Consider the following 15549-nt stretch of genomic DNA (forward strand, 5'->3'; position numbering starts at 1 on the left):
AACAATAAAGAAAGACGAAGTTTCACAGTTCCCATATAGTACAATACACCAGTTTTAGCCATGATAAGGACATCCACAGAGAAGAAAGTTTTGGTGAGGCCATGGGTACTGAGGTTTGCAACTTCTTATTTGTCCCTACCATATATATTGGCCTAAAAAGACAAGCTCAGGGGTCATGTTTGTATCTGAAATATGGACTGAGAGCAAGCAGTCTAAGCATGTGATGGGTCAGAGGGTATCTGATATTGCTTTGCAACCTCAGTATTGGAATAGGGTGGTCTATTTCCTCCAAACGTGCGATCCTTTATGGCAGGTGCTGTGCTAGTGGAAAGTGAAAAGCAACCAGACATTGGCCATATTGACAAGGCAATGGAGGTTCCCAAGGAAGAGATATAAAAGAACCATGGGTATGATGTTAATGATTGTTCACCGATTTTGTAGATTCTAAATGAGCGGACTGCCAGCTACCTAGGCCTTGCATGCATCAGGGTATCTACTTATTTTTATACTGCTTATGAAATTGATTCCAAGGATTGGATCAGGGATAGATTCAGCATGTGCAACATGAACCCTGACATGAAACTCTAAGGCCTCATAACAATGGAGTTGAATATGTATAGTTCTTGATGCAGTCACTTTGGACAAATATAGCAATAAGGCTGAGGAGTAAAAGCAACCCAGTTGATCTTTTTACTTCCCATTGTGAAAGTGTGATGTGTACTAGATTTATATAATAGTAAATTAGAAATCCAGTTAGAACAACATTACCACTATAAGTACACTCTAAATTGCATAAATCTATCCTTAATAAATGCCATTGCTATGTAATGTAGCTCTATACTGGGCTGCATAAGGGGGAAAAGCCAAGTACTTAAAGAGGACAGCCCTTTGCATACTAAACCTAACTTGTAGCTCATCTAATTGCAAAAGCAACTTTAGCTCATCTGAGTTGGTAATTCTCACATTGTGCTACTCCTATCAATCCTAATAAGTCTTAATAGGGCAGCCCTGATTTGCATTAAATCATGCATTATCCACTAGGCCCATAGGAGAAAAGCAACAAACTTGCCAAAAAGAGACTGAAGGATCTTGTATATGTTTATTATAATCAATGACTGAAGGAGCACTCTCTATAGTTACTGGGAAAGGGAGCGACAAAAGCTCCGGGACCGGGAGCAGGAGCATGGAGCGGGGTGGCCTCGAAGTTTGGTGAATGGGGAACAAGGTCCATACATGGTCAGGTAAAGGGATCGAGATCCGTAACCTCCAGAAAGCCCGTTCCATATCTACAAAGGAGTGAATTCCTTGCTGAATAGGATCGCATTCCGCTGTGATTAGGATTGAGGTTCCCAAAGTTCAATTATCCACTGTATTGTAATTTGGGAGCAAATTCCACTGAACAACATGTTTAACTTTTTCCAAATTCAGAAGCCCAATTGTCAATGTAAACAAGAATCATGTCATTGAAATTCTCTTTGACATTTTCTTATCATTGGTGGGTCATTACCATACAATGATAGCTTAGGACGTTGTGCAACCTCTTGCCACTTCACTCAGAGAGAATGGTATGCAAGAATGTTGTATTTAGGTGATAATGCACAATTGACAAGTCATATGACACATTTTTTTCATCTAGGATTGTCTAAAAAAATACCATTTATCTTTTGTACATGGAGGTCACAATCATTCTTGTCCCTTAAAGTTCAAAATGGGTGGTGTAAAGACTGTAATTGAATAGACACAAAGTTCTAAAAAAAAAAATTTCTCGGACTTCGTGACTCACCCCAAGCCATCCAATTTGACATCTAATGAGTAGGAATGATTGTGTGCTCCATGTACAAAAGATAAATGGTCCTTTTGTAGACAATCCCTTTTAAATCTTGATTTGTTCTTTAGTTATTAACAAGAAATTCATCACACACCTTAATAAAAGCATGTTTTTTAATACGTTAGCGGTGGGAACAAAGGGTGATAAAAATTGCACTCTAAAAAATTACCCTTGTGGGTCCATTACAAAAATTGCACACCTACCTACATTGGTCTACCTACATACACACACGTCCTCATTTATGGTTGGATTGGACAACTACCACTCGAATATCGATTGATAATTACATCTAACAATGTTGCGATAGATTATTTCCGAAAAAGAAATGCCCCGCGATAGCTAAGCTCTCCTTTGCAAAATAAGAAAAAAGGAAACACATTGCCAATTGCCATATATATCTTATAACCTCTCATTCGTCAAAGATCACTAGGGGTTTATTGACATAGACATGAGCAAGACCTCACATTTCCAAACATATATTTATTCCATCACCCATAAGGCAACCCAATGAGAGGCTCAATTTGGTTGACCAACACTAAAGCGATAGATGATCTTCAGGGGTGGACAAGACCCAATGAATTAGCGCTAAGGAAGTTAAGTGCATTAATCATGACCTCATTCCTTAATAGAACCGAAATGCGACCAACTTTCTCATCTCCTAACTTTTTTCCTCTTTCTCATTGCCCTCTCTTATTGCCTTTCCTTGAAACTAAACATAAGTCATGATTCACAAGGTGTGTCAAGTTGTGAACTGCAAAATATGCAAGAAATCATGGTATTCATAATGTTTTATAGGTCATAAAAAATTGGAGAACCACACTCCACTGTATACGAACCGAAAAATGTGCCAGTGAAACTTGCTTCCAAATTAGAGGATACTCGATTCCAAATTGGTGGAATCGCGGTTCCGCTTATTCATGGAACATGATTTTTATTAACATGGGATAAAGTTCCCAATTTCCAGGATTGAGGTCCCATATATGAAGGAATTGCCCGGAATTGAGAACCCATACATCGGAGTGTGGGATCGAGCATCCAGAGCCGGAGCGACCCGCTCCTTAGAAGATCCTGCTATAGCACTATCAGAGAGGCTTTCATATTGACCCCATGTTTGTGAGGGAGATAGAGTTATGAGCGATATTAGGGAGTGGATGGTAGAAGCTGGAGATGATCAAGTGCTCGTTGCAGAGCGTTTGAGCTTTTGTCCTCAAGTTCATGAGGTAATTAAAAGCTCATCGAGCCTTATGCCAAATACTAAATCTTCAAGGAGAACTTGAGGACAAGAGAGGAGGAGGAGCCCTCCAAAGAGACGGAGAAAGAAGAGTAGAATGTCGACGAAGGAGATGACTTTGATGATGGCTTGGCATCAGATGCAAGGGCTAGTGATGATGAAGGTGGCGATGCTCGTGATAAGGTTGTGGACTTTGACGACGTATCTCACTTTGCAATTTTACATATGATCTCTTGTTTCATTGTTTTAGGACTTGGGGTTTCTAACTTTTAAGACCTATCTTTGTTTGCATGGTATTAATTATTTATCTTTTTGAGGAAAGTTCACTATAATTGTATTTCATAAACGTAGAGGCGACCAAAATGGTCACACAATACAAGCCCACGAAGGAACAGACAAAGGATTAAACGTACTTCTGAGAAAAGATAGAAAGCACGAGGATGGCAAATAGGCCTAAGGAGGAGGAGTGAGGAGTGTCGCGGTAATGGTATTAACTATTTATTCCATAAGGCTTAAGCCACCTAAGGTCCATAATCCATATTCACAATGTTGCATAAGTAAAGTTTTTATTCTAAAATTGACTTTAGAATAAAAACTTTGAAGTTTGCACAAGTTCAGAGGTTCTAATCTTCTAGATTAGAAGATCCAAGTTTCAAACTTGCGCATGCGTGCGCAAAACAATCAAATCACATAAAACTTGATAAAAGTCAAACAGATTTTCTATTTTTAAATTAAAACCGTAATGTGGGGGGGGGGGGCTAGTATCAATGAAAACCACCCCCCGACACCCCTACCAAAACAAAACAAAAAAAATGCCGACACCCGACCAGCCAAAAATGTTTATGGGGCGCCTCAATCATGAGGCGCACGCCTTGGTGACCAGGAACCTGGGGCGGTGCTTTACACCTTTTAAAACACCGAATGTAAGAAGGGTTAATTCTCTGATATGACCATCAGCACGTCCAAATGAGGCATAAAATAAATGATCCAAGAGCCAAAACAATCCCACATAAGGGTCATAGTGCATCAACAATATAGAAATTTAGAGGAACTTGAGGCCCCATTCAGATGGGATAACATCTTAATCAAATAAGTTGGGTATTTAGAAACAAGTAAAAACTAGTTTATTTTAGGGTTGCAAGCATTGGTGGTGCATCCATAATAAGTGGAGTCAAGAAAGTCCGTCACCCGAGAATAGAGGAGCAAACCACGCTACACAGTCTTCACTCCTAAATGGTGGAGCAAAACCATGGCCTCATTCCCAAATTTGACCATTTAAATGGGGCCTATGTCTCCAACTACAATTAAAATATCTATATAAAATAAAATAAAAATTTCAGATATTTATTGCCAATTGCCAAATAATAACAAGGAACTTTATATTTCCCATAATAACAGGGATGGAGATAGGGAAGCTGCAATTCTTTCTAGGAAGTTCAAGAATTCCTAAATGTCCTAGTCTTGACATCAATTCTTTGTAAAAGGATTTAGGAAACTAAAAAATGGCCCTTTGGAATTTTAGAGGAGAATTATCATCCCAGGAAGTCCCCGATGCAATCCTTCAGCCAATATGGAACCGTAGTTTATGTAGCTCCTCAAAGGAAATTCCATATAATTCGTCATCTGATAAATGTGTCAATTGCCATTCTAAACTTACATAAAGAAAATTCAGAGAACTAAGGACTAAAAACCCAGAGGAACTTCAAAACCAAAATTTTATGGGCATTGAAAAGGGTAAGTCAGGTCGAACAATGATCGCAGCAGGTCTCTCAAGAATGCTGGTCGTGTGAAAATTAAGTGCCATAGGGGGTCCAAATATTGTGCTTAGGGCAACAGCTTGAGTACTACTTCATAGACTCAAAAAGAATTTGATGGTTCTCGTTTTCTACTTACATATCAAAACAGACAAATGGAACGTCATTTGTCAGCTACACGATACAACAAGACACTCTTTCTAAGATGTTTTATTTATGCTCTAAGTGTGGCATTGGGGAATATATCTCATGTTACAAAGGGTAATGTTTTGAATGTAGTACCTGTTAAAAAGTGCAATGTCATGAATGTGTATCTCACATTGAAAGGGAAATCAAGTTGGTAGCAAATAACCCAGCTCATTTAGAGGTTAGCAACATAAATAATGGAATCACTAATCAAAACAATTTTCAAAAATAACTGAAAATGCATGTTTCTACAGTTAGCAGCCTACATAGAAATGAATTGCATCATACTTGACTATTTCATATTTGCTCCGTGTGACCCACTTGAGTCTGCACTTGTCAAAGAAAAAGGAAAGATGCATTGACCAGATAGCTCTTTCTATTGACAAAACTATAGCATAAACACATGTGCGTAATTCACACAAAAAAAAAAAAACTAGAAACTATTCAGAAATTGACATATTCGCCAATCTGGAATTACCAAACATGGGTCAGCCAGCATTACTACAAAGAGCATATTTTTTAAGAATAAACCACAGAGGGAATTTCTCACATCTTTTTTAAGAATAAACTGCAGAGGGAATTCCTCTCTAGAATCCAATCAAACAGATTCTATTTCATAATGGCAAAGACTAGTGTTAAGGTACATGCCTGAGTCCACTCGAGTGAGTAACTCAGTCTCGCCCAATGGGTGAGGCCATGTTACCCTGAGTTGTGTGTACAACTCGGGGTACATTAAAAAAAATCAAGAAGTCCAGAAATTTGTAAGAAATATGGGATTGTTCAGCAAAAATTTTTATATATTTTGGATTTTTGCCAAAGATTGGTGAGTTTTTTTTTGCAAGATCCCTATTTTTATTTCTTTTTTCATTTTTTTAAAATGTCCCCAACTATAATCAATTTTCTTAAAACCGCTTTTGCGGTACCTTTTTAACCTTCTTTGGAGTTTTTAAGGTTGTTTTTGGTTTTATTTAACTTTTAGTAGCTTCATGTTTTAGTTTTCAAGTTTTGTATTCATCTAGCGCTTTTGGCTTTTTATGGAACTCCAACTCGGCCAAGTACCTCGCCTCAGCCAAGGCGAGTTACTAAGCATGCTAATGCCAGCATTACTGAAAAGAATCCAATCAAACCAATTCAATATCATAATGATAAATACCAATAAGCAGGGATTCAAGAAATAATCCATTCCAATTAATCAATAATAAAAAAGCAATTCTTTTCTCTTTCTGATAGTCCTGCAAACAAGAAAACTCGGCCATATCTACAAAAGCCAAGAAACTATAGCTCGTCAAATAAGTCCTAAATCATCCTACAATACATTAAACGAGACAAATTCTACTATCCCCACTAAAAACCAAATTATGTTAACTCCCCTAACAAGTTTTCTCAAGCATTCTACACTCATTAACCAAGAACAAACAAAACAAATAGCACAAAAAATTAGCAGAATTTCCACAAATTAATCATCTTCTTTCTCACAAAACCGATAACAAGGCAACAATTGCCCCCCTCTGTACGCATGTTTACTTTCCAACAAGAACAAAATACCAACTACACAAACCTAGAGAAAGATTCAAAAGGACGTAAAAGAAGAAAAATAATAAATGCATACTCTGCAAGAAACTTGCGAATGGGACTGAAGTGCTCGCTCTGCAACTCCATGAGATGCGGCACGAACTCCACAAGTAAAGTGGGGTCTCTGTAAACCACGATCTCTTGGAGCTGCCTCAATGGCTCCAGCTTGGAAGGAATCTCGATCGAGAACTTGGCGGAGTTGAAGAGAGAGAGGGCCTTGTCCCTAGGACAAGAGGCCATGACGCCGACCATTGAAGACCCCCTAGGGATTGAGAGAGGCCTGCGAGTTGGTTCAAGTGTTTCTCTCTCTATCTTGTCAAACAAAAAAAAAGTCTCTCTCCCTCTGGCTTGGTTTTTTCCGCATAAAAGGGCAAATATAGAGATGGACAGAGAGGGAGGGGCGTTTAGGTTTGTAGAGAGACAGAGAGGCGTTTAGGTTTGCAGAGAGAGAGAGGCGGTTTCGTTGGTTTTCGGCGATCCATTGACATTGGTCGACGGAGAACTGATGAGAGAGAAAGTGCTTGGGAGTTGAGAGAGAAACTTTGTAGAGAGTGAGAGGAGAAAACTAAGCGATTAATAGGACAGATGATATGACCATACAAATGCTAATGCTTGATAACGAGCGAAGGAGGTCCCATTCTCTGCCGTTTGTATGGACACGTTTGTATAGAGCCTACGCTCTAAACAATCAAATTAGAGCCTACCTTCCAACAATGTGGAGAAATGTGGTTTCAATGCTATTGTGATAGCTTTAAAATATATTTTCATTTTTATTTACAAAGTTTAAAGAACATATTTATAAAACTTTGAAAATTTTAAAAATTGACAGTATAAAAATGTGTTATAAAATACACTATTTTCAAATTTTGAAATCTATTTTTTTATGATCAATTTGTGGATATTTGGCCATCAAAACGACCTTTTTTTGGTGAAATTTTTGAGGTAAGCTTTAATTTGATTGTTTAGAGCCTCGACTCTCTATAAACTTTTCCCTTCTCTATATCAGTGGCTATTTATTTTTGTAACATCGATCAAGGATATAGCACTTAGCATTGTTATAATTTAGAAAAAAGCTCATATAAGGTTGTAACTTTAAAATATAGAATTAAGGTGTGCCTAAAAAATCCATTGTAAAATATTGTTTTGGAGTTGAAAAACCCTCTAATTTATACTCAACATTGAGAAGGATGAATATGAGAGGAAAAAAAAGATTTTGTGTCTCAAAAAATAGTGCATTTTGATTTGAACTATTTTTTTAGTCTAAAAATTTATAATTAGGTATGAAAGTGGATTCTCAAACCATCCTAACAAATTTTGACATCAAAAAGTACATCTTATGATAAATTTTGGTGGGGCACTTATTATAGGGTATTTTTTATGAACTTGCATTCCCGACGCAAAATAAGGAAGTAGCAAGTCGTGATCCGGGTCTAGGAGTATAGAAACACTCTTGGACTATGGAAACACTGAAAGAATTAGCCCAGATTTTGAAAGTTTTGGAATAGCTTCAAACTTCAGAAGAGGTAGTAATTCACTCCCAAGTGAAACTTGCCAAGTTTCAGCCCGATCCGACAAGTTTAAGATATACCTGATTGAAATATGGATCACAAATCCAGTTCCTATCATACTGAAAAAAACCTCATAATTGTAGCCCTATTATTGAAACCTCACATAAGCACCAGACCACTTCTATTGGATCCGGAACGTCAAAAACCCTCATGATATCAACTCTTGTAACCAGCTTACTAAAAATATGGGGGTTTACACTATTATGGTGAGACTACAGGGGACCACTTTCTCATTTTTGGAAATTGCACCAATTGATTTGAGGACTGAAATTAGAACGGTCATAACTCACTCATTTTAATCCCGATTGAGCCCAAAATTTGACACAATTAGAGCTAATCAATCCGCACATTTTTTATATAAGGCTCAGCTCATGGCATTGCACAAAACGATAGAATTTTTTTAAAAAAAATGAGTTAAAAAATTTATGTGTTGTAGAATTTTCAAAAGACAAATATGAGTTTGATCACATGGCCATATCTTGAGATCCCAACATCGGATCATCTTGAAAAGGCCCATTGAGACCGTGAGACAAAGGGAAATGTTATGGGGTAAAATTTGCGCAAGATTGAAGACCAGATGATACTTAATTTCAAGTTTAAAGTGGCAAGTTTTTTGGTTTTTGGAATCTGATTTTCTGGTGACCTCCCTAATTTGGAAAGTGATTGACCGACAACCAAATCGGATGATTTTTATTGCAAAATGATCATGACAGAGTTCCCTTCGATTTGTGATAAAAAAGAAGACTAAAGATGGGATGGATTCTTCTACTTCGATGATCGAAATTTCAAAAGTTCTTGAACTTAACTAAATTTTGGGATTGACATCGAAATTCCGAATCAAGCTCAATAATGCACATCAAAATGTTCGTGATGATGAAAGCAGCAATTCTACGGTATTTGATCATCCAAATTGTCACCAAAAAGATCCGAGAAAAGCTCCCAAATGATGACTGTGGCACGGGCCTTTTTCGAGAGGATTAATTCGCCATTTCCCACTTTCTACATAGGGCTATTTTGGTCATTTTTTTAAAAAAAGGATTTTACTTTTAGTTGTAATTTTAGTAACTTTGAGCAACTTTTGGATATCCACCCATGTTTAGTGGATGTCTATATAAGCCTTTTAATTCATTTTTGTAAGGAGGTTGGCAAATTTTGAATAAAGTGAGTTGAAGTTAGGAGAGCGGAGGTGTTTATTGAGCCTTATTGAAAACCATTAATCCTTGAGAGAGAGGAGAGAGAAAACTTTACATCTACCCCTCTCCCATACTCTTCACTTCGATGCACTCTACACTATACACCACTCCTCACTTCCATACACCATACCTACCTATATACCATTCCTACTCATACACCATACCCATAATTATACACCATACACTTATCCATACCCATACACCATACCTATGCCTATATACCATAAACATATCCATACCCATATCCATACCCATACCTATCTATAGTCATACCCATACCCATCCATACCTAGTCCCTACACTCTACCACCTCCTTTCAAGGCTCCGGTCTTCCTTCATCTAGGTGTCGGTATCCCTTCATTTAGGTACCAGTCTCTACTTTATCTCTCGTATCTCTCCCTTCTCCCTCTACATTTTCCTGCTTATTTATCCTTTTACTTTCTCTCTACTTTCTCTCTCTCACTCTCTTTTCCCTAATTTCTCCTATTTCTCTCTCTATCTCTTAGGCACACAACTCCAAACGTCGGTCTCTCTTTCTGTCTCTCTATTTCTCTTTCTTTCCTCTCTCATCATTGTCTCTCTCCTCTCTTTCTCTCTCTCTCTCAGGCAATGGCAGGGCTGCTGCCCTCTTTTCACTCTCTCTGCACTCACTCTCTCACCCTTTTCTCTCTTGGGCCTACGGCCCCCATCTTGTCGATCTCTCTCCCTCTCTTTCTCTCTCATTTTTCTCTCCTCCTTTCTCTTATTCAAATCTTACTCTCTCTCTCTCCATCATGGGACTGTGGCTCTGTCACTGTCCCTCTTTTCTCTCTCACTATCTCTCTCTCCCCCCTTGTGTCCCCTCTTCTCTCTCCCTTCTCTCTCTCTCCCCTTGTCCCCTCTTCTCTCTCCTTTCTCTTTTTTTCCTCCCTTCTCTCTTTCCTCCATTCTCTCTCTCTCTCCGACCCTCATGAGGCAGCAACACCCTTTTTTATTTTCTTCTTCTCTCCCTTCTTTATATCTCTCTCTTGAAAGAAGCGCTTTATGTGATCTAACTAGAATATACATATTTCAATTTTTACTATTTGTTTTTTCTTCACGGCTTAGATCAATTACAAGTAGCCTTTTTACAATAAATTAACTCAAAAGAAATAAATCAAGGATCTTGAAACTTGATGCCACTATAAAATTTTTCTTTCAATAATTAAGAAAGACACTTACTATGCTTGGGAATAATAAGAGACACAAAAGAAATATGACAAAAAATCAAAAACGTGTCAAAGATTACCTCAACTAGGCTTCTTACCCCCCATATTGAGTCACATCCTTCCGATAGTGCGGAATCAATGGGCAACCTCTAATCTCAAGTATGGGAAAGCAAGTTTAGTCTAAACCCTCCAACAGAACATGACCTCCTCAAAATCTCAAACTAAGATTGAACCATTTGATAACCTAGTTGAGAGATAACATCTCTTATTTATAACCCAAACCCTTTAGGCCAAAAGATGGCAAGCTGAGAGAGAGAGAGATCGACCTAAATGGGGTGTGCCCCCCTTACTAGAGAGAGAGAGAGAGAGAGAGATCTAGCAGAGGTGGGGTGTGCCCCTTTCAAAACTTAGAGGGGGATAGAGACTTTCTTAAGTGGGGTGTGCCCCCTATGTTAGAAAGAGAGAATTATGAAAAAGATGGGAGAAAGTTTCTTGTGTAAAGAATATGGGAGAGGGCATCTCTATTTATAGAGCTTCAAAAGGTTTAGGGTTTTCCATGGATTGCATCTTCTTGGGAGATTGAATATGCATCATTGATCTTGGATGATTTGTGGGGCGAAAGATATGAACGTTCTATTTCATAGATAGGTCATCAAAATCATATGTAAGGTGCTAAAACCTTTATTACTCATGTCCTAAACCATTTTACCATCAATTAATTTAAAAATATCTTCAATAATATTATCTTTTCTTATTTCAAGCATAAACCTTCTCACACTCCTTAATTTGATTTCAAAGCTCCTTACACTCAAAGCTTACCAAAACTTAAGATGGCTTCGCCCTCAAGCGAAGAGCTTGATCTCATGAAAATGGAAAGATCCTTAACGTGGGGCATGCCACCCTAGGTGGCGCTTTATGGGCCCCACCCCCATTGACATGGTGGGTCCATTTAGCTTATTGGGCCTCCCATGCAATATTGAAATATTTATAATTTAAAAAATTCATAAAAATGATTTTGAATAAATAAATCAATTTAAGATCAATAACTCTATTTTTATAAATCCAAATTTGATAAATACAATACCCAGAGATTCATAAAAATTCAAATAAAAATTCTAAAAATTATATATCATTCAAACAAACATAATTAAAATTCATTTAATGGGAAAATGATCCAAATGGTATAGGAATAAATAAATAAACATTAGGGCACTCTACCTAATGTTGCCTATGGCCCACAGTCCATGCATGAGTTTATTAGTGGGTTACTAAAGTCTAACCAAGAGGTAATGGGTCGTAGTTCCAGTATTTGGATTTTAGGTTCTCCCCTAAAGACGTATCAAAGTCACTTAGACCTGATGCAACCATAGTTCCATGGTGCATAGGGGTAATCTCACACACATACATAAGCTTCACCCTGAAAGGTGATTCTCTTTTCCGAAAGGACTATCATATGCGTATGTTGTGTGATGGTACGTAGATGAGGCTTTGGCCCCCGTCTCTAAATGTCATTATCACACACCACACAATCCATCAGCTTACTCATCCGGGTATACTCCGATCTCATCAATGATGGCCCATTATAACCCTTATAGGATTAATCTCTATTCTTAGGTAACATGAGTTTTTCCCAACGGGCTAGTCTAGCACGAAAAAAGTCTGATATCAACAAATATTGTTTGCTTAGTACGGTTCACACAGGATCATACTCCCACTAAATTCAAGTTTCATTATATAAATTTTTTTATTACAAGCACTCATAAGGTCTTTAATGACCACATATATCCAACATCTATCTCTCTCTCTCTCTCTCTCTCTCTCTCTCTCACTTGGGCATGCGGCCCTCCATCCTGCAGATCTCTCTTCCTATCTTTGTCTCTCGTTTTCTCTCCTCCTTTCTCTCTCCCTCTTTTTCTGTCGTCACTCTCTCTCTCTCCCTCTTTTCACTCTCTTTTTCTCTCTCCTCACTCACTTCCTCTCTCTCTCTCCCCCTCTTTTCACTCTCTCTTTTTCTCTCCCTCACTTGTCCTCATATCTCTTTCACCCTTTCTCCGATAAATCTTTCTCTTTCTCATCTTATATCTCTCTCTCTCCCTCTCTCCCTCCCTTCCCTATCTCTCGCCTTCTCTATCTTTCCATATATCTCTCTCTCTCCTATCCCCCATTCTCTCCACTCTCTCTTTCTCTCCTCTATCTTTTCTCTTTTCAATTCATTCTCCCTTTCTCTCTCTATCTCGTCTCGCTCTTCTTCTTTCTTACTTTTTCCTTTCATCACTTTCTTCATTCTTCACACCTCTACCCCCATCTTTATTCATTTTTGTTTCTTTCATCAAGAGATCTACTCACCCTCTATATTTTTTAAGGATCTCTACTCACCCTCATTTTATTTTATTTTTTGAAAATATAAAACTCTCTCTCTTTTCTAAGCTTTCATCCTTTATTTACAAATCTTCGTTTTACTTCTTAAAACTCTTCTACTCTCTTTTTTTTGAAACTCTCACATCATTTATTTGCCCATTTAACTCTTATCTTTACGACGCATTTACACTAACTTCACTAGGTTTTAATATTTCTAAAGATTACCCCTTCCATTCATTATCATTCATCATTCATGCACACATAAAGTTCTCATTTATTTTATTACCATCATGCATGAGGGGCTCCTCGGAAACGATTTGCAATGGGTTTAACCCTCAAGACTCCTTTTTCTTAATCCTTCAGGTTACCTCGATCACAAGTCGAGTATCTTTTCTCTGTCATCCGGTAATACCTCTTGAGAGAGGTGATGCCAGAAGGCTACCCATTTTTCATCAACCTCTTTTTAATATTTTTCCATCTTTTTAGTTATTTGTTGCCCATTTTTCAAGACAAACTTCCATTTGTTTTATACCATATTTATCTTCTCTCTCTTTGAACCTTTTAACCCATAAACACAAACCTTTTAACCCATAAACACAACCCCCACCTCTCAAACCTCGCATACCTAATTGGAGACAAGCTAAGGGACACCTCTCAAAAGCCATAGACAAGTGTGTTTATGGTGATGTGAGTAAAGTGAGGGAGCCGAATTCAAACCACACTGCAATGATAGTCGGAGGGCCTTTTAAGTGATCTAAGAGGGCGAATCACTCGGACGCATCCCCTGAACCCAACCGGTGAGGTAGGTGCTCGAGCTCTTTCTAACCGACCAAAATCTCTGTTGTGTTGTTTCCTATTTGCACTTCACTCACACACACACATGTGTGCATGGGCCCCGCTATTGTTCGAGAGATGATTCTTCCGATTGGCTCAACCATATCGGGTCGACCTGGGATGATGAGAAATCAGGCCCAACCAGCACCTTAATGTGATTACTTAAGGTTGCAATCTTATGCAGACCACACCCATCAATTTAAGGTTGGTGAAGCTCTAGGTAGAGACAAAACAAGGCTAGTGGCAAAAGGATATAAACATAAAGAACGAATCTACCTTTTTCAGATGTTTCCGTTTGTGGAAAAATTCACATTTGCTAGAGTGATGATGACTAAAAGCTGTGATTTATAATTTAGAGATACATCAAATGGACATAAAGGCAACCTCCACAAAACAAGGCTTGTGGTACTAGGATATAAACAGAAGAGCGAATCTACTTTTTTTTGGACATTTCCGTTTGTGGCAAAATTCACATTTACTAGAGTGATGATGACTAAAAGTTGTGATTTATAATCTAGACATAGATCAAATGGACATAAAGGCAACCTCCCTTAACTGCAACTCAAAGGAAGAAATATACAAAGGTAAAACCGGAGGCTATATTGAGCAGGGGAAGAAGGAAAAGCTTGTATACTTACTAAGTCCTTAAACAAGCTGCTTGATGAAGGTACAAGAAGTTCAAAATGGAGACGATAAAGTTTGCTTTCAAATTTAATAAAATTTGAAAATTTATTAAGGTAAGGTAACTGCAATCTCAATTTTGGCCATCACATTATATGGAGATGATATGTTTTGATCTGTGGGTCATCCTACGTATGATTGAAACCAAAGTCCTCTCGAAACAAGCCTTTCACATAAAAATGCTTAGCCAATTGATGTGATCTTAAAAGTTATAAAGAACGAAAGAAAACTTAGTCTCAATCAATCTTATTATATCGAAATGATATTAAGGAAATTCAACCATCTTTGGCATAACATAGGGATGCTACTGTAGATCCACATAATAAATTGGTTTGTAATAAAAATGATTTTGCAGCTCAAAAAGAGCGTGCAAGAATCATAAGAAGTTTAATATTTGTAATGAATTGCATAAGGCCTAATATTGCATATAGAGCGGATAAATTTAGTAAATTTAGTAGTAATTAATGATATAAGAATTTGAGAGATATAAAAACCATAAACCCTAAATGGTGTCGGTCAATATGCATATCATTAATGGAGTCATAGTACACTATGATGTATCTAGTATCAAATCAATTAATATGAATGAGGAGATCCATAAGCAAATACATTTTATTAAAATTCCTATAAAGTTGGTAATTATGCATTGCGAAAAGAAGGTAGCATGCATATTGACAAGCATAAGAGATTTAATGACAAGTTTGAACACATCACAATGAAGTATAATCATATTTGCAAACTAGTTAAGAGAGGGATATTGGTCTTGGCACTTATTCTAACTGGTTAAATGCTAGCATATTCCCTTACCAAAGGTTTGTATTGGTAAGAACATATGGAAAACAATGAGAGGAATAAAATTGTTACCGATATAAATGACATCATCCTGAATGTGTCATGTTCTTTACTTTATCAAGTTTAAAGGAAAAACCAGTCACTAACATATCAAGTTACAACTGTAACAAGGGGTTACAATTCGAGTACGATCTTGATTTATTAGTAAGAAGTAAGAGATTGTAGTTAGTAACAAAATCGCATTCATAAAGTTAAAGTGCCTTACATCTTATTAATTGAGAGGTTAGGTTAATCCTTTTACATAAGGGTAATTTGGGCCTTCGTTAGGATATATTTTTGAGGAGGTACACGACTGAAACGAAAAT

General features: G+C 37.5%; 1 protein-coding gene across 20 annotated transcripts in view; it reads right to left on the minus strand.

The window, feature by feature from the left end:
* ESP4 (HEAT repeat-containing protein) overlaps positions 1 to 6855 on the minus strand; it is a 46360-nt gene extending 39505 nt beyond the window's left edge. For all 20 annotated transcript variants that reach the window (XR_016060778.1, XR_016060769.1, XR_016060770.1 and 17 more), the window contains exon 1: positions 6609 to 6855. Coding sequence is in view for 5 of the 20 variants with exons in the window: in XM_088873821.1 (XP_088729947.1) it covers positions 6609 to 6823 (215 nt within the window). In the remaining 15 variants the exon portion in view is untranslated. The remainder of the gene's footprint in view (positions 1 to 6608) is intronic.
* Positions 6856 to 15549: the final 8694 nt, after the last annotated feature.

The sequence above is a fragment of the Amborella trichopoda genome, chromosome 8, assembly GCF_054954075.1.
Source record: "Amborella trichopoda isolate Santa Cruz 75 chromosome 8, AtrichopodaSantaCruz75HAP2 v2.0, whole genome shotgun sequence".
Lineage (NCBI taxonomy): Eukaryota > Viridiplantae > Streptophyta > Magnoliopsida > Amborellales > Amborellaceae > Amborella > Amborella trichopoda.